At 48.6% G+C, this 19,900-nt stretch overlaps 1 protein-coding gene across 1 annotated transcript in view; it reads left to right on the top strand.

The window, feature by feature from the left end:
• The window catches only part of LOC140387434 (lactadherin-like), a 132,329-nt gene that overhangs the window by 59,844 nt on the left and 52,585 nt on the right, over positions 1-19,900 (top strand). The window contains 1 exon segment of the mRNA XM_072470534.1: positions 2,289-2,414. Coding sequence (XP_072326635.1) covers positions 2,289-2,414 — 126 coding nt within the window.

Raw genomic sequence — 19,900 nt, 5'->3', positions numbered from 1 at the left:
CTTTGATAAGGTGCCTCACGGGAGACTGCTGAGTAAAATAAGGGCCCATGGTATTCGAGGCAAGGTACTAACATGAATTGATGATTGGCTGTCTGGCAGAAGGCAGAGAGTTGGGATAAAAGGTTATTTTTCGGAATGGCAACCGGTGATGAGTGGTGTCCCGCAGGGTTCAGTGTTGGGGCCACAGCTGTTCTCTTTATATATTAACGATCTAGATGATGGGACTGGGGGCATTCTGGCTAAGTTTGCCGATGATACAAAGATAGGTGGAGGGGCAGGTAGTATGGAGGAGGTGGGGAGGCTGCAGAAAGATTTAGACAGTTTAGGAGAGTGGTCCAAGAAATGGCTGATGAAATTCATTGTGGGCAAGTGCGAGGTCTTGCACTTTGGAAAAAAAGAATAGAGGCATGGACTATTTTCTAAACGGTGACAAAATTCATAATGCTGAAGTGCAAAGGGACTTGGGAGTCCTAGTCCAGGATTCTCTAAAGGTAAACTTGCAGGTTGAGTCCGTAATTAAGAAAGCAAATGCAATGTTGTCATTTATCTCAAGAGGCTTGGAATATAAAAGCAGGGATGTACTTCTGAAGCTTTATAAAGCATTAGTTAGGCCCCATTTAGAATACTGTGCGCAATCTTGGGCCCCACACCTCAGGAAGGACATGCTGGCACTGGAGCGGGTCCAGCGGAGATTCACACGGATGATCCCAGGAATGGTAGGCCTAACATACGATGAACGTCTGAGGATCCTGGGATTATATTCATTGGAGTTTAGGAGGTTGAGGGGAGATCTAATAGAAACTTACAAGATAATGAATGGCTTAGATAGGGTGGACGTAGGGAAGTTGTTTCCATTAGCAGGGAGACTAGGACCCGGGGGCACAGCGTTAGAATAAAAGGGAGTCACTTTAGAACAGAGATGAGGAGAAATTTCTTCAGCCAGAGAGTGGTGGGTCTGTGGAATTCATTGCCACAGAGGGCGGTGGAGGCCGGGACCTTGAGTGTCTTTAAGACAGAAGTTGATAAATTCTTGATTTCTCGAGGAATTAAGGGTTCTGGAGAGAGAGCGGGTAAATGGAGTTGAAATCAGCCATGACTGAATGGTGGAGTGGACTCGATGGGCCGAATGGCCTTACTTCCGCTCCTATGTCTTATGGTCTAAGGTAGGTGAACATGCTAAATTGCCCCTTAATTGGAAAAAATGAATTGGGTACTCTAAATTTATATTTTAAAAAACTTCTTGCCTTACTGACATGTAATCAGATTCAGAAAAAAATGACAATATTTAAAGTAAACTAATCACAACAACAGTAAACTGCAATAAAAAAGTTAACCAAAATTAGACACCGAGCAGATTAAACTGTTTGAGTGGCAAACGTTTTTTGGAACTCGCACATTCGTTAACTTTTATATTTAAAAAAAAAAATTTTTTTTTGTGAAAATTTAGAGTACCCAATTAATTTTTTCCAATTAAGCGGCAATATAGCGTGGCCAATCCACCTACCCTGCACATCTTTAGCTTGTGGGGGCAATACCAACGCAAACAAGGGGAGAATGTGCAAACTCCACAGGGACAGTGACCCGGGGCCGGGATCGAACCTGGGACCTCAGCGCCGTGAGGCAGCAGTGCTAACCACTGTGCTGTCCTTCCTTTTATATTCATACTGCATTTATACAATTATAACCACAGTTCTGAGGAATTTCCCTGCTGTTATTTGGAAATTTGGCAGAAACATCAGCCTTTGTATTCTATATATATTTCCCCTAAACTCTTCTTGCCACCTCGTCAGAATAACCATAAGGCCAACAATAATATGCATTTATATAGTGCCTTCGACGTAGTTAAACCTCCCCCCCCCCCCCCCTCCTGCAGTATACCCGAACAGGCGCTGGAATGTGGCAACTAGGGGCTTTTCACAGTAACTTCATTGCAGTGCTAATGTAAACCTACTTGTGACACTAATAAAGGTTATTATTATTATAACTGCTGCAGTGGGCACGGGCAGGATTGTGGATTTTGACTCCAGGCTATTCCTGAGTTCTTCGTCCAAGTTGTTGATGATTAAGGTTCCGGGGATAGCTTTCATAATGTGGAAGGCACCTGACAACCGTTTCCAGTCAAGACGACAAGGTTATCAACTAGTTAACGGCTTGAGTCTGACCACAAAGTGCTTGTGACCTAGAATATTGTACTTCACCCAGTAGCCGGATTAACTGAGTGGTTAACACTAGGCCACCAATTTAAATGGCACCTTTCTACACACAATTATTTGTTTATTGCTTTGCAGGGCCTTGTCAGCCCAACCCGTGTCAAAATGATGGCCTGTGCGAATTGGTATCACGTAGAGGAGATGTCTTCAGTGAATACACCTGCAAATGCCCCACTGGATACCAGGGCATTCATTGTCAAACAAGTAAGTGAAAATGATGATTTTAATTGGAAATTATTGTCTGTGAAGAATCCATGGGTGTCACAGCTGTTTAAAAACTACTGGATGTCGGTGAAATGGAGTGCATTGGCCCTGGTGTCCACATTTTGAGTCTTTCAAAAAAGCAGACCTTGAATCGAACACTAACTCCCTCAATTCCTTACTAAATTCACAAATATATTAATGAAAAGACAGTCAAGTCATCTTGGGCGTTCACATTTTGCTTGTAAATACTGTGCTCTGTTCTGGTGGCCTGTGATTCTTTATGAACCCATCTGCTCGATTAGTATCCTATAGAGTTTACTTTTAACTCTGCTCTTAACTTTAGTCATGAGGGTAGATTGGAGAGGTCGGGATTATTCTCCTTGGAGAGAAGAAGGCCGAGAGGAGATTTGACAAGAGATGTTCAAACTCACGAGGGGGCTGGAAAGAGTAGACGGGGAGAAACTGCTCCCCTTCGCAAAGTGATCGAGAACAAGAGGGCACCGATTTTAAAGTGATCTGCAAAAGAAGCAATGATGATGTGAAAAAACTAAATCATGATGCTCATTCGGAGAGCCGATGCAGATATGGCTTCCTTCTGCGCTGTAACAATTCTGTGAATTTAGGGCTTTGCTGGGCGTGAGATTGGGGTGCTGAATTGGCTGTATAGGGGGTTAAAGGCCTATCTCCGACACATGCTCACATCTAGTGATAGTTCATGAGCCTTGAAAGTTTTCCCTCTAATACCTATGATTATTATTCTTAATAATCTTCCTATAGTTTGGGTCGGGCACTCATTTGGTTTTAAGGGAAATAAATTGTGCACCCAACGTAATTAAATTTTGCTTTCAACAACCGTATATTATCTCTGCAAATCTAAAAGATTGTTCTCGATACTAAAGCCTGTTAGTCTCGACCCTGGGACTAGGTTGGAGTGATTAATGTGTCTCCTGACAGCCCCCATGATATTGATAGCCAGCCAGCAAGAAATCCACCAAAGTGAAGAGACGCTACCACTCGCCGTTTGGATCTTATCCCAGAACAGCTTCAGAAGAATCAGACAGCTGACTCGTTTCAAATGGACTTAAAGGGGAGATTGTTCTCAAACTGCTATTTCTGATATAGTTCAATCACGTTACAAATTTCTCATGGTTGGACCGGTTGCTGGAAGCATGTTCACTTCCACATGTGTGGTGACAATGCCTGGTCTTGTCTCTCTAGGATCACGAGTAAAATTATAGGATGGGACTTCCCAGCCCTTCCTGCCGGTGGAATCTTCCGGCCCCATCAAAGGCAACCCCCCTGCGGCGGGCCAGGCAGGCCACGCAAAACGCAGAACACATTGGCAGGATCGGCTGACCCCACCAGCAACCAATAGCGAGCTGCCTCTACCATTGGAAAACACGCTGCGGAGGCGATTGGGGTGGGGAGCGGTGGCTGGAAAGTCCCACCCATAGAGTCATGAAAGAATTCAGCCCAGAAGGCCCATTGTGCCAGTCCGGGATTTAGTAGGTGCTGTCAAAGATGTCTTGGTGAGTTGCTGCAGTACATCCTGTAGAACAAATACTTTGCTGTCTGTGGCATGTGAGCGGTGGAGGGAATGAATGTTTACGGCAGTCAAAAGTGTTGTATGATTTTATTGCTTTATAACGCCAGGGTCCCAGGTTCGAATCCCGGCTTGGGTCACTGTCTGTGCGGAGTCTGCACGTTCTCCCCGTGTCTGCGTGGGTTTCCTCCGGGTGCTCCGGTTTCCTCCCACAGGTCCCGAAAGACGTGCTTGTTAGGTGAATTGGACATTCTGAGTTCTCCCCCTGTGTACCTGAACAGGCGCCGGAATGTGGCGACTAGGGGATTTTCACAGTAACTTCATTGCAGTGTTAATGTAAGCCTACTTGTGACAATAATAAAGATTACTATTATAAGTTGTTGATTTAATTCACGTGTAGTCGTAAAGCGTAGAGGAAATCTCATTGTATGGCTCAGTCACTCGACAGTGTTGCATTGCAGTACTCTCTCAGTACTGAACTGGCGAGTGGGCCTCGATTTGTGCTCAAGGGCTGAATTTTACTAGTCCAAGGTGACCGGACTAGGGTGTGTTGCGGGGGGTGGGGGGAAGCGGTAAAGTAGCAGGGAGCTACATTCTGATAGCTCCCTTTCCGTGTCCTGCTTCCAGGGAGGTATCCCATTTAGAGAGGGCCTGCAATCAGTCTGCCGGGTCGGCCCTAGTGCTGGCAAGTACTGGTTTTGGATTCTCCTATTTGGCCTGACACTGGAGTCCCAAAGCCCACGGTAAACCTCATCCAAGTCTCTGAAGTGGGACTTGAATCCCCAGCCTTCATGATTCAGAGCCGAGACTGCATCTATCTAAACTGCACCGGAAATATTGTCCAGTAGAGTCTTGAGCGCACTTTGCTCTGTAGCCTCCAGGATTTCAGCTTTCGCTACATAAACGAGTTCATAGTTAATACACATTTCCCCCCGCTAAAGTGCATGCAGAGGGCACTTTGATTTGGCGACTGCAGCGAGGGCTCTTTGCCAAGTCAACCGGAAGAATTTGGATTAATTTAGCCAATCATCTCTAGTTGATGGACAGCTGATAACACGCGATTCGTCCTGAGGGGAAAAGAGCTTTCCTTTGACCCCCTTCACATTTGGAAGTGACCCCTTGCAGCATTGTAGTGTGCACAGGGAACCGGGCCGTGAGGTGAATTAGGAAATGTAACTTGTTGTTTGACCTCGGGGATCTAGGTTGAAATTCAGCCCAGATTTTTGGGATGAAACACTTCTCTGTCGGTTGTAAATGTCTGACTTAAAATGTGTTTGGGGCTGTTTCATTCCAGGTGCTGATGGGTGTGGGACCACGACACAAAACCTTTTCAATTGTTACTAAATTGGCAATCTCATTGAGGCTAGAGGATAAGGAATGAGGAAATGTTGCCTTTACACAGCAGGGGCCACTCTGGAATTTGGGGTTGGGTCACATTGTTAGGGAAATGTAGAAGGAGTATCAAGATGTTTCTTACCTCTGCCATAACAGACCTAACTGTGCTTTTGACGGAACTTTAGACCAGTGCTTTTCAAACTTTTTCTCCTGGAACACACTTTTTACAACTTGACCTTTGTGACACGATGGCCAACCTTCGCTAGATGCGCTAACTGACCTTTTTTAAAAAAAAAAGAAATTGTTTTTTTAAGAGTACCCAATTCATTTTTTCCAATTAAGGGGCAATTTAGCGTGGCCAATCCACCTAGCCTGCACATCTTTGGGTTGTGGGGGCGAAGCCCACGCAAACACTGGGAGAATGTGCAAACTCCACACGGACAGTGACCCAGAGCCAGGATTGAACCTGGGACCTTGGCGCCATGAGGCTGCAGGGCTAACCCACTGCGCCACCGTGCTGCTCTACACGCTAACTGACCTGCGCAACACACGGCAGTCGACTTTTGTGACTCACGCTGGCCAACCTTCACGACACACGCTGACTGACCTTCACAACACATGCTGGTTGACCACCTTCGCAACACACGCCATGTTCACTTACCTTTTAATGCAAAAGAGGAACCTGCTTTGTCCTCCCAATCTTGCTCGAATCTGGTTCAAAGCGGCAGAGGGCAATGCGTATATCAGGTGCAGATTTCAGCCAGTTCCTTTGTGCTGTCTTCATCGGTATGCAAATTGAAAATCCAACCTCGCACATGTAGTAATAATAATAATATTTTATTGTCACAAGTAGGCTTACATTAACACTACAATGAAGTTACTGTGAAAATCCCCTAGTCACCACATTCCAGCGACTGTTCAGGTACACGGAGGGAGAATTCAGAATGTCCATATTACCTGACAGTACGTCTTTCGGGACTTGCGGGAGGAAACCGGAGCACCCAGAGGAAACCCACGGGGAAAATGTGCAGACCCTGCACAGACAGTGACCCAAGCCGGGAATCGAACCTAGGCCCCTGGCACTGAGAAGCAACAGTGCTAATCACTGTGCTACCATGCCGCCCATAAGCCGCCGTGAAGGGCAATAGCAATAAACACGTGTTTTACTCAGCACTTAAGGTGCTACACCAGAATGCTGACAGCCTCAAGGTCTTTTGGTGCGTTTTTAATGTCGTTTGACCTGTACCATCGTAGTCTTAATTTGGTGTCAGCTCTTAAGTTTTTTTTAAATTTAAAAAAGAAAAATTCTTATAAATTTAGAGTACCCAATTCATTTTTTCCAATTAAGGGGCAATTTAGCATGGCCAATCCACCTAGCCTGCACATCTTTTTTTTTGTGTGTTGTGGGGGTGAAGCCCACACAAACACAGGGAGAATGTGCAAACTCCACACTGACAGTGACCCAGAGCCAGGATCGAACCTGGGACCTTGGCGCCGTGAGGCTGCAGGGCTAACCCACTGCGCCACCGTGCTGCCCGAGTCAGCTCTAAGTTAATAACTGACTGTGGCCTCAACCTCACAGAATATTTATCCACCACTTCTCATTCAAATTCTGAAACTTCTCTCATTTGCCAGTACCACCCGGCATGTAACACACATGGGCTTTGCCTCCTTATTTACATTGTCACAATTGCCAAAATCATACCTCAAGTAATCATCTTTATATTTCTTTGTTCTGAGTTCAGTTTAATTTTTCAGGGCCATTAACCAGAGACCCTGGAGCTGTTAACACTACTACTGCTCTGTGTGCCTTGGACTCTCCTGAACAGCTCTCTCCAGCAGATTCTGTTATGAAATCCTGTCCAATGATTAAACTCCCTCTTTGAGTCTCTGACCATCTCTTACATAAAATAAAAAATTGATCATCACAGTTCACTTGCCTTGCTTGACAGCAGATTCAAAAGCGAAACAAGTCTGTTCCCTGCTTTGGCGCCGAAAGCATGTCCCTGGACGGCAGTTTATGCCAATTCTTTCTTTTACTAAATTTTGCGTACCCAATTCATTTTTTCCAATTAAGGGGCAATTTAGCGCGGTCAATCCATCTACCATTCACATCTTTGGATTGTGGGGGCGAAACCCACGCAAACACGGTGAGAATGCGCAAACTCCACACGAACAGTGACCCAGAGTCGGCATCGAGTGCTATCCACTCCGCCACCATGTTGCCCCATTTACATCAATTCTAGGTGCAAGGCACATGACCTACTCTCTGCTGCCACTTGTGGCCAGAAGACTCCACGCAGCCTAATCTGTATCTCCATTAAAAAGGAGGCAGCAGGGACGGCATGTGGCACAGTGGTTAGCACTGGGACTGCGGCGCTGAGAACCTGGGTTCGAATCCCGGCCCTGGGCCACTGTCCGTGTGGAATTCGCGCATTCTCCCCATGTCTGTGTGGGTTTCACCTCCACAACCCAAAGATGTGCACGCTAGGTGGATTGGCCATGCTAAATTGCTCCTTAATCAGAGAAAAAATAATTGGGTACTCTAAATTTATTTTAAAAAGTAGTAAATAAGTAAAAAGGCAGCAGCTGGGCGGCACGGACGGTGGTGCATTTGCTAGCACTGCTGCCTCACGGTGTTGAGGACCCGGGTTCGATCCCAGTCCTGGGTCACTGTCCGTGTGGAGTGGGTCTCACCCCCACAATCCAAAGATGTGCAAGGTAGGTGGATTGGCCACGTTAAATTGCCCCTTGGAAAAAGAGAATTGGGTACTCTAAATTAAACAAAAGGCGGCGGAGGCCGGAATTCTCCATGTATAAGCCGACAGTGGCGGGGCCGCGACCCTGAGTTTGAAAAACTTTGCTTTAGACTGTGCTGTCCCAGGCCTAAGGCTGCCTGATCGACACAGTTTTGCAGGAGTGTCACTTCAGGTCACAATTGTGCTGAAGATCGTAAACACAAGAAATTGGAGCAGGTGTAGGCCTGCCCTTCCTTGGCAAGGTAGTGAGATCATGGCTGATCTGAATGTGGCCTTAACTCCACTTTCCTGCGCGTCCCCATGTTACTCAAAAAGTCATGCCCTGGAGAGGTTGATGCAGACACATGAAAGTTGGAATTGGTCAACACGATTAGCGCAAAATGGGCTGATAACAAATCACCAACGTATTTCACAGCAACAGGCATGGTGTAAAACCGGCTGGGGAGTATAGTCATTTCAGGCAAGACCATAGGTGGAATTCTCTGTTCATGAGATAAAGCACCTAACCTGCACATCATTGGACTGTGGTAGGAAACTGGAGCACCCGGAGGAAACTCTATAGGCAAAATTGCCCTTCGTGTTCAAAGGGGTTGGGTGGGGTTGCTGGATTACAGATATGGGGCGAAGGTGTGCGCTTAAGTGGGGTGCTCTTTCCAAGGGCCGGTGCAGACTTGATGGACCGAATGGCCTCCTTCTGCACTGTAAATTCTATGTCCACCCCAAGGACGGAATTGAACCTGGGTCCCTGCCGCTGTGAGGCAGCAGTGCTAACCATTGTGCCACTGTGCCAACTGGGGATGCAATTGTAATGTTCTTGTTGGATGACCTGATTTATATTACAAGAACACTTGTAGCTAAAACTATAAATGATTTAACATTTTAAAAAATTATATATATATATATATATAGAGTACCCAATTCTTTTCTTTCCAACAAAGGGGCAATTTAGCGCAACTAATCCACTTGGGGGCTGGTATAGCACAGTGGGCTAAATAGCTAGCTTGTAATGCAGAACAAGGCAACAGCGCGGGTTCAATTCCCGTACCAGCCTCCCCGAAATGACGCCGGAATGTGGCGACTAGGAGCTTTTCACAGTAACTTCATTGAAGCCTACTTATGACAATAAGCTATTACTATTATTACCCCGCACATCTTTTTGGGTTATGGGGACGAGACCCACGCAGACACGGGGAGAATGTGCAAACTCCACATGGACAGTGACACGGGGCCGGGATCGAACCACTACGCCACTGTGCTGCCCCAATGATTTACTAACATTAACTGTGGGTCAACAAATACAAAACAACAGATGAATAACAGTATGATCATGCAGAAGCAACCTCCCTCTTCCAGCCCGCCAGTCAGTCTGAGGTCACCTGACTCTAACATTCACTTATATACGAATGAGACTCCTCGTGGTCAGTCGGTGAATGACAACACAACCATGATATCACTACAGCGGTAACGTCTCATTGAACTGACTCCCTCCAAAGCTGTTTCCTAAGGTCCACTCAGCGCCGAAGAGTCTGGCTTCTCCTTTCCAAAATACAAAACCTAGGAACACAGCATTCTGGCAAGCTGACTGCTTCAACTTTGAATATTCTGCTTAAATTTTTATTATGGGTCCACTGACCAAAATACTAAAAGAAAAGAAATGGGAACAAAGTAAATAAACAGGAAGGACTCTTGGAGTCAGAAAAGTTAAAAGTATTGATGTCACCCCAAGGTCATGCGTGCTTTATCACTGTCAATAAATCACACTTTTTTCCATTCCATGGGAATGTAAATGCTATGGTCAGATGAAAGCGTTTTGGTTTGGAATTTTCCAATCCTCTTATTCTGAGTTCAAGCCTTCCTCGCACTGAGTGTCCCCTTTTAGGATTAACATTCAAGTGATGTCAACCTCAGTTAAGCTTGTTTCTGGACCCTTGTTGTCAGGGAGATATGAGTAATTCTTTATTCCAAGTGTATAGTGGGTGAATACTTGAACCTTTGTCCTCAAGGGATAGGAATGATCGATGAGGGCTCATCAGATATGTGACTCTGCACATCAGGGCTCCCTAACTGATAATGTCCTAAACCAAGACATGCACTTTAGAATGAGAGCCCTACGTTGGTCTGCATTCCTTTCATTGCATCCTTATGCTGTTCGAATCCTCTTGCCTCAACCCGCTTCCTGGGTGGACTTTAAGTAGATAGAGTGAGCATATTAGTGGGACACCAATGATGACTGCTAAGGTCAAATCCTAGTGAGCCGTGAGCTCTAAGGCCCAAATGTGAATGTAGGATCCGTCCTCTCAGCGATGGTTTGGTTATTCTCTCAGAAGTGAGGAAATGGCCTGGAGGGCAAGAGTTGACCATTGTCGAGTGTTGCAGACTGGCACATTCCAGGGTCAGTGTGTGCTGAGAGACACACTAAAGCTTTGGGCAGCCGTTGCAATGGCTCAATCGGGAAAGAGTGCTGTCGAAGCTCCAGCTGCCATAGTTACACCCAGGACTGGAAACTAAGATCTACCAGCCGTGCCTCGCTCGACTAGGAGCCTGATGGTGGATGCTGGGTGACGTGTCCCACTAGCTTCCCAGCACCTGCTACGCCTCGCGGGATCTTCTCCAGTCACGCGAGGTGTCGTAATCAGAACCCGCCCACAAGCCGTGCTCCATTTAAATAGGCCTTAAACCTACTAAGACCTACTCACCCAGGATCTACCGGCCTCCCGGCATCTAACGGCCTCCCTAGGGAGTCCACACAAATGTTGACCAGACAGAACCTCACCCTTGGGGTCTCCCAGGCCATCAGAGACTCCTGGGTTGTCAGGGTGGCTTCCTTTCTGCCTGGAATGTGGGCACCTTGGCACTGTCCAACTGGCACCTTAGCGCTGCCACCCTGGCACTGCCAAGGTGCCTCAGTGGAACTGCAAGCGGGCAGGAGCACTGCCAGGGTGGCAGTGCAAAGGTGCCTGGGTGCCAGGGTTCTGGCGAGCGGAGGTCCTCAGTATACAAAACAGGGCGATGTGCAGCGTCAGCCATCCTTTCTCCACTGAGGCCCCCTATGTTACGCGAGTGCCATTTTATAGCATTTGTGTTTCTTGGCGCTGTGAGTGCTGGATACACGCGGCTAAACAAGGATTTTGTTCCCATTTAGTTAACCCCCCCCCCGCCCTAAATGTGGTTAGATAGCAGTGGTGGAAATTCCCAGCAAAACCCGCTATAAATGACACTTAGAAACTTTTCCGTTAGATTGCACCCTAAGTAAAATCTCTGGGGTAGTCTCTTTGACATGGAATACGTATTGTAAATATCATATGTAACTGAAATTGTATCGAAGTACCTCAGAGTGCCACATGCAATATGGAAAGAACTTGAACTGCATTGTACTTTTGGTAATATCTAATTTGACCTTTTGCAAAATTGATGAACAAAATACATCTTTTGGAAAAAGAATGTGTATCAGCTTTGACTCTACTGAATCTGACTGTACCAGTAACGCCCTGATTTGACTACAGAGTCTAACTGGAGCTGGTCTGACTGGCTTTTCTCACAAAGGTTTTTTTGCTTTCTCAAGTTAACATGTAAAACTGTGAAACATCAGTGAAGTTTTGCAAAGTATTTTATTTTTAAATAATATTTTATTAAGTATTTGAACATTTTTATAGCAGTAACATAAACAATGACATCAACATGGTAAAATAAACATTTCCCCCCGCCAGCCCAATCTTCACACACCTCAACCGTACAACAACCCCCCCCCCCCCCCCCCCCAATTTGGAATACTGCATCTGCTGACATTTTAATTTTCCCCCAGAAAGTTGACGGATGGCTGCCACCTCCGGGTGAACCCTAACATTGACCCTCTTAAGGCAAACTTTATTTTCTCGAGACTGAGAAACCCAGCCATGTCACTAACCCAGGTCTCTACTTCGGGCTTCGAGTCCCTCCACATTAACAAGATCCGTCTCCGGGCTACCAGGGAGGCAAAGGCCAAGACGTCGGCTTCTTTCGCACCCTGAACTCCCGGATCTTCCGACACTCCAAAGATCGCTACCTCCGGACTCGGCACCACCCGTGTTTTTAGTACCATGGATATTGCCTTAGCAAAATCCTGCCAAAACACTCTAAGCTTCGGGCATGCCCAAAATATGTGGACATGATTTGTTGGGCTTCCCGCGCATCTCGCACACCTATCCTCTACCCCGAAAAACCTGCTCATCCTAGCCGCTTGGCATCGCCCATATCTCTCCTCCTAGCTCGTCCTCCCACTTGCCCTTAAGCTCCTCCACCGGAGTTTACTCCGCCTCCGAAAGCGCCTGGTAAATATCCGATACCTTCCCCTCTCCCACCCAGGTACTAGAAACTACTCTATCCTGTATCCCCCGTGGCGGCAGCAGCGGAAAGGCCAGCACCTGTTTTCTCAGGAAGTCGCGCATCTGCAAATACCTAAAACCATTCCCTGCTGGCAATTTAAATTTATCCTCCAAAACTTTCAAGCTGGGAAAGCTCCGTCTATAAATAGATCCTGCATCCTTCCAATTCCTGCCCTCTGCCAACTCCGGAACCTGCCATCTAGCCTACCCGGTACAAACCTGTGGTTGTTATAAATCGGGGTCCAAATCAATGCTCCCTCCACTCACTTATATCTCCTCCATTATCCCCAGATCCTCAGAGCCGCCACTACCACTGGACTTGTGGAGTATCGGGCCGGCGAGAACGGCAGAGGTACTGTTACCAATGCCTCCCAGACTGCTTTCTTTACATGACGCCGCCTTCATCCGCTCCCATGCCGACTCCTTCTCCACTACCCACTTCCTAATCATGGCTATATTAGCCACCCAGTAGTATTTGCAGAAGTTCGGCAGCGCCAACCCACCCTCCCGCCGACTGCGCTCCAGCAACACTTTCTTCACTCGCGGGGTTTTACTCGCCCACACAAAGCCCAAAATAATCTTATTCATCCGCTTGAAAAAGGCCTCAGGGATGAAGATTGGGAGGCACCGAAAGACAAACAGAAACCTGGGGAGGACCATCATTTTCACGGTCTGTACCCTCCCCGCCAGTGATAACGGGAGCATGTCCCATCTCTTAAAGCCCCCTTCCATTTGTTCTACCAACCGGTACAGGTTTAACTTGTGTAGTACCTCCCATTTCCGGGCCACCTGGATTCCCAGATATCGAAAGCTCTTCCCTACCATTCTTTTTTTAAAAATATATTTTATTGAAAATTTTTCCCCAAACAACAATTTTTCCCCTCTTACAAAGCAAACGCAACAATAACAATACAGAAATTTTTAACAATACACAAGTAACAAAACCCCTTTATCTTTTGACCTAAACTAAACTAAACCCCCCCCCCTTCCCCCCTGGGTTGCTGCTGCTGGTCATCTGTCTTCCCTCTAACGTTCCCCTAGGTAGTCGAGAAATGGCTGCCACCGCTTGGTGAACCCTTGAGCCGATCCTCTCAGGGCAAACTTTATCTGTTCCAGTTTAATGAACCCCGCCATATCATTTACCCAGGCCTCCAGTCCGGGGGGTTTCGCCTCCTTCCACATGAGTAGGATCCTGCGCCGGGCTACTAGGGACGCAAAGGCCACAACGTCGGCCTCTTTCGCCTCCTGCACTCCCGGCTCTTCCGCAACTCCAAATAGAGCTAACCCCCAGCCTGGTTTGACCCGGGCCTTCACCACCTGCAAAATCACTCCCGTCACTCCCTTCCAATACCCTTCCAGTGCCGGGCACGCCCAAAACATATGTGCGTGGTTTGCCGGGCTCCCGCCACACATCCCACGTTTGTCCTCCACTCCAAAGAACCTGCTCAATCTTGCTCCCGTTATGTGTGCTCTATGTAGCACCTTAAATTGAATCAGGCTAAGCCTGGCGCATGAGGAAGAGGAATTTACCCTGCTTAGGGCATCAGCCCACATACCCTCCTCTATCTCCTCCCCTAGTTCTTCTTCCCACTTTCCTTTTAGTTCGCTCACCGACTCCTCCCCCTCTTCCCTCATCTCTCTATAAATCTCTGACACCTTGCCCTCTCCGACCCACACCCCTGAAAGCACCCTGTCCTGTATCCCCTGTGTCGGGAGCAATGGAAATTCCCTCACCTGTTGTCTAGTAAACGCCCTCACCTGCATATATCTCAAGAAATTTCCCCGGGGCAACTTATACTTTTCCTCCAATGCTCCCAAGCTCGCAAAAGTCCCATCTATAAATAAATCTCCCACCCTCCTAATTCCCAACTGGTACCAGCTCTGAAATCCTCCATCCATTCTTCCTGGGGCGAACCTATGGTTGTTCCTGATTGGGGACCCCACCAGGGCTCCCCGCACCCCTCTCTGTCGCCTCCACTGTCCCCAGATATTCAATGTTGCCGCCACCACCGGGTTCGTGGTAAACTTTTTAGGTGAGAACGGTAGCGGCGCCGTCACCAGCGCCTCTAAACTCGTCCCTTTACAGGACTTTCTCTCCAGTCTTTTCCACGCCGCTCCCTCACCCTCCATCATCCATTTACGTATCATTGCCACATATTAATCACCCAAGTTCGGTAGTGCCAATCCTCCTCTGTCCCTACTACGCTGAAGGAACCCCCTCCTTACTCTCGGAACTTTCCCAGCCCACACGAAGCTCGTGATGCTCCTGTCTATTTTATTAAAAAAGGTCTTGGTGATTAGTATAGGGAGACATTGAAATACAAATAAGAACCTCGGGAGGACCATCATCTTAATTGCTTGCACCCTGCCCGCCAGCGATAGAGGCTGCATGTCCCATCTCTTGAAGTCCTCCTCCATTTGTTCTACCAGCCGTGTCAGATTAAGTCTGTGCAAGGTTCCCCAGCTCCTAGCGATCTGAATCCCCAGGTATCGGAAGTTTCTTTCCACTTTCCTGAGAGGCAAGCCTTCTATCTCTCTACTCTGGTCCCCTGGATGTATCACAAATAATTCACTCTTCCCCATGTTTAGCCTTAACCCCGAGAAATCCCCGAACCCCCTCAAAATTCGCATAACCTCTATCATCCCCCCCCGCTGGGTCCGACACGTATAGCAATAGGTCATCCGCGTATAACGAGACTCTGTGTTCTTCTCCCCCTCTAATCACCCCTCTCCATTTCCTGGAGTCTCTCAACGCCATGGCCAGAGGTTCAATTGCCAACGCGAACAACAATGGAGACAGCGGGCATCCCTGTCTTGTTCCCCTATATAGTCGGAAATACTCCGATCTATGTCGACCTGTAACTACGCTTGCCGTTGGAGCCCCATAAAGAAGTCTAACCCAGCTAATAAACCCGTTCCCAAATCCAAACCTCCTTAACACTTCCCATAAATACTCCCACTCCACCCTATCAAATGCCTTCTCTGCGTCCATTGCCGCCACTATCTCTGCCTCCCCCTCCACTGGGGGCATCATTATCACCCCTAATAGTCGTTGCACGTTAACATTCAGTTGTCTCCCTTTTACGAACCCTGTCTGGTCTTCGTGCACCACCCCCGGGACACAGTCCTCTATCCTCGATGCCAGTATCTTTGCCAACAATTTGGCGTCCACGTTCAATAATGAAATGGGTCTATAGGACACGCACTGCAACGGATCTTTATCCCTCTTCAAAATTAACGATATCGTCGCCTCCGACATCGTCAGGGGTAGAGTCCCCCCTTCCCTGGCCTCATTGAACGTCCTCACCATCAACGGGGCCAACAAGTCCACATATTTTCTGTAATATTCCACCGGGAACCCGTCTGGTCCCGGGGCCTTCCCTGCTTGCATGCTTCCCAGTCCCTTAATAACCTCGTCCACCCCATTCGGTGCCCCCAGGCCTACCACCTCCTGCTCCTCCACTTTCGGGAACCTCAATTGGTCCAGGAACTGCCGCATCCTCTCCTCTCCCTCTGGGGGTTGAGACCTATACAGTTCCTCATAGAAGGTCTTGAACACCTCATTTATCTTTCCTGCCCTTCGCACCGTGTCTCCCCTTTCGTCTCTAATTCCTCCTATCTCCCTCGCTGCTGCCCTCTTTCGCAATTGATGAGCCAACAGGCGACTAGCCTTTTCCCCATATTCATACCTCCTCCCTTGTGCCTTCCTCCACAGTACCTCCGCCTTTCTGGTGGTCAGAAGGTCAAACTCCGTCTGGAGTCGTCTCCTCTCCCTGTACAATTCCTCCTCCGGGGTCTCTGCAAATTCCCTATCCACCCTTAAAATCTCCCCCAGTAACCTTTCCCTTTCCTTGGCCTCTGTTTTCCTTTTGTGGGCCCCAATGGAGATCAGCTCTCCTCTGACCACCGCTTTTAGTGCTTCCCATACCACTCCCACAGGGACCTCGCCGTCGTCATTGACCTCCAGGTATCTCTCAATACACCCCCGCACTCTTGCACACACTCCCTCATCCGCCGTCAGTCCCACATCTAATCGCCAGAGTGTTCTCTGCTCCCTTTCCTCTCCTAATTCCAGGTCCACCCAATGTGGGGCATGATCCGAAACCGCTATGGCTGAGTACTCAGCTTCTTCCACCCTAGAGTTCAACGACCTTCCCAAAACAAAAAAATCTATCCGGGAGTACACTTTATGGACATGGGAGAAGAAGGAAAACTCCCTAGCCCTAGGTCTAAGAAATCGCCATGGATCCACTCCCCCCATTTGGTCCATAAACCCCTTAAGTACCTTGGCCGCTGCCGGCCTTCTTCCGGTCCTTGAGCTGGATCTATCTAGCCCCGGGTCCAGCACCGTATTAAAGTCCCCTCCTAAAATCAAGTTTCCTACCTCCAGGTCCGGTATATGCCCCAGCATCCGTCTCATAAATCCCGCATCGTCCCAGTTTGGGGCATACACATTAACCAACACGACCTCCATTCCCTCCAGCCTGCCACTCACCATTACATATCTACCTCTGCTATCTGCTACGATGTTCTTTGCTTCAAATGCTACCCGTTTCCCCACCAAAATGGCCACCCCTCTATTCTTTGCGTCCAGTCCTGAGTGGAACACCTGTCCCACCCATCCTTTCCTTAACCTAACTTGGTCCGCCACCTTTAGGTGCGTCTCTTGGAGCATAACCACGTCTGCCCTTAGTCCTTTCAAATGCGCGAGCACTCGGGCCCTTTTTATCGGTCCGTTCAGGCCTCTCACGTTCCACGTGATCAGCCTCACTTGGGGGCTACCTGTCCCCCTCCCGTGTCGACTAGCCATTACCTTCTCTAGGCCAGTCCCATATCCCGCCTCCGCGCTCCCGCTCGCTCCCCCAGCGTCGCACACCATCCCCGCCCACCCACTCTTTAGCCATATCCTTTTAGATTTCCGCAGCAGCAACTAGCATGATTGCTCCCCCCATATCACTTCCGTAAGTCAGCTGACTTCAACTGACCCCGGCTACTCCTGCTCACTCCTCGACCCCCCCGTGTGGGGAACTCCCATCCGCCTTGCGCCTGTCTTCCCGCCTTATTCTTTCTGGCGCGGGAACATCCCTTTACCTGACCCGCCTCTTATGGCGCAGCTCCCTTTCCCCTCCTCCTCCCCTTCCCCATTCTCCAACTATGTCCCGTGTCTCCCCCCTTCCCAATTTACTTCTCAATTAACTTCAACCATAACATTAACAATAACATTTCCTGCAGCATCAGTCCCTCAGTTCCGATCCATTTTCTCTTCTTTGATGAAGGTCCATGCTTCCTCCGCCGTCTCAAAATAATGGTGTCTCTCCTGATACGTGACCCATAGTCTTGCCGGCTGCAGCATCCCGAACTTCACCTTCCTTTTATGCAACACCTCTTTGGCTCGGTTGAAGCTCGCCCTCCTTCTCGCCACCTCCGCACTCCAATCCTGGTATACCCATACCACTGCATTCTCCCATCTGCTACTCCGCACCTTTTTAGCCCATCTCAGGACCTCTTCTCTATCCTTATGGCGGTAAAATCGCACGATTATCGCCCTGGGTGGTTCTCCCGTTTTTGGTCTTCTCGCCGGAATCCGATTTGCCCACTCCACCTCCAAGGGGCCCGTAGGGGCCTCAGCACCCATCAGTGAGCTCAGCATCGTACATGCGTACGCTCCACTGTCCACTCCTTCCACACCCTCAGGGAGACCCAGTATCCGAAGGTTCTTCCTTCGCGCTCCGTTTTCTAGGGCCTCGATCCTTTCAGTACACTTTTTATGAAGTGCCTCGTGCGTCTGTGTCTTAACCGCCAGGCCCAGGATCTCGTCCTCAATATCTGTCACCTCCTGCTCCACCACGCAGAGCTCTGTCTCCTGGGTCTTTAGTGTCTCCTTGAGCCCCTCAATTGTCTGTAGCATCGGGGTCAGCACCTCCCTCTTCAGCAGCTTCACGCACCGTCTCACAATTTCATCCTGCTCAGGCCCCCATGTCGCCTGCGCTTTCTCCGCCGCCATCTTGTACTTCTCTCTTTCTGACCCTTTGGTCGACGATTCCTCGCGCTGCAGCCGCCGCCGCCGGTTTTTTCCTCCTTCGTTTGGGGGGCACTCCCTTCTCACACACCCCACACCGGGTTGCATCGTCAAAAAATTTCCCGTTGGGGCTCTTAAAAGAGCCCGAAGGTCCGTCGGAGCTGGAGCCGCCGAAACGTGCGGCTAGCTAGGCATCACCGCAACCGGAAGTCCTTCCCTACCATTCTAAGCAATAGCTCTCCCAGTCTCTTCTGTCCTCTTGCCTGGATCGCAAACATCTCGCTTTTCCCCGTGTTCAATTTATACCCCGAAAAATTGCCCCATCCCCTCCCAACGGGTCCGAAATGTACAAGAGCAGGTCATCTGCATAGAGCGAGACCCGGTGCTCGTTTCCCCCCCCCCCCCCCGCCCCCGAACCAGCCCTATCCAGTTTGTAGAGGCTCTTAATGCCATGGCCAATGGCTCTATGGCCAGAGCAAACCGTAACGGGGAGAGGGGGCACCCTTGCCTCGTCCCTCGGTGTAGTTCAAAATACCCCGACCTCAGCCGGTTCATACGCACACTCGCTACTGGTTCCCGATAGCAACCGCACCCAGTCAATGAAGCCCTCACCAAACCCAAACCTTCCCAGCCCCTCCCACAGGTAATTTCGCTCCACCCTATCAAAAGCCTTATCCGCATCCATTGCTACTACCACCTCCACCCACTCCTTCTGAGGGCATCATAATAACATTTAGAAGCCATCGAACATTGGCCGTGAGTTGCCTGCCTTTAACAAATCCCATCTGGCCTTCCCCTATCACCCCCGGGACACAGTCCTCTATCCTTGTGGCCAGTATCTTAGCCAACAGTTAGGCATCCACATTCAGTCGAGAAATTGGCCTGTATGACCCGCATTGCTCCCGATCCTTCTACCGTTTCAAGATCAATAAAATCGAGGCCTGCGACATTGTTAAGATAGCAAAGTATTGATGCGCATTTTGGCCTGACGTGAATACAGATAGTTGTGTGTGGGCAGGGGCACCAGCACATTCATGGTGAGTAATAGGAGACCATTTTAATGAAAATCACATTTTATTTCACAGTCATTTCAGAATTAAGAAACCCAAGAGTATTGCGTGAAGGGAAGGTCAGTCCTGATACATGCGCCCCCTCCATTACGAATATGTACAGACTCAGCACGGTCAGACCCAGTAAATTCAGACCCAGCAGATTCAATATTGCGAACCCCGGTACAGTTAGATCCAGTGCAATTAGTCCTGACACAAACGTTGTTGGCATGCTCAGTTTGATAATATTAGAGGTGGTACATTGGTAAGGGCGCAACCAACCCCAATATTCCTGACGCGGTTGGTGTACCAGCCTCCCCGAACAGGCGGCGGAATGTGGCGACTAGGGGCTTTTCACAGTAACTTCATTTGAAGCCTACTTGTGACAATAAGCGATTTTCATTTTTTTTTTTTTCATTT

This window comes from Scyliorhinus torazame, chromosome 12 (assembly GCF_047496885.1).
Source record: "Scyliorhinus torazame isolate Kashiwa2021f chromosome 12, sScyTor2.1, whole genome shotgun sequence".
Lineage (NCBI taxonomy): Eukaryota > Metazoa > Chordata > Chondrichthyes > Carcharhiniformes > Scyliorhinidae > Scyliorhinus > Scyliorhinus torazame.
The sequence above is the reverse complement of the archived record's forward strand: the minus strand, read 5'-3'. Positions and strand labels throughout refer to the sequence as shown.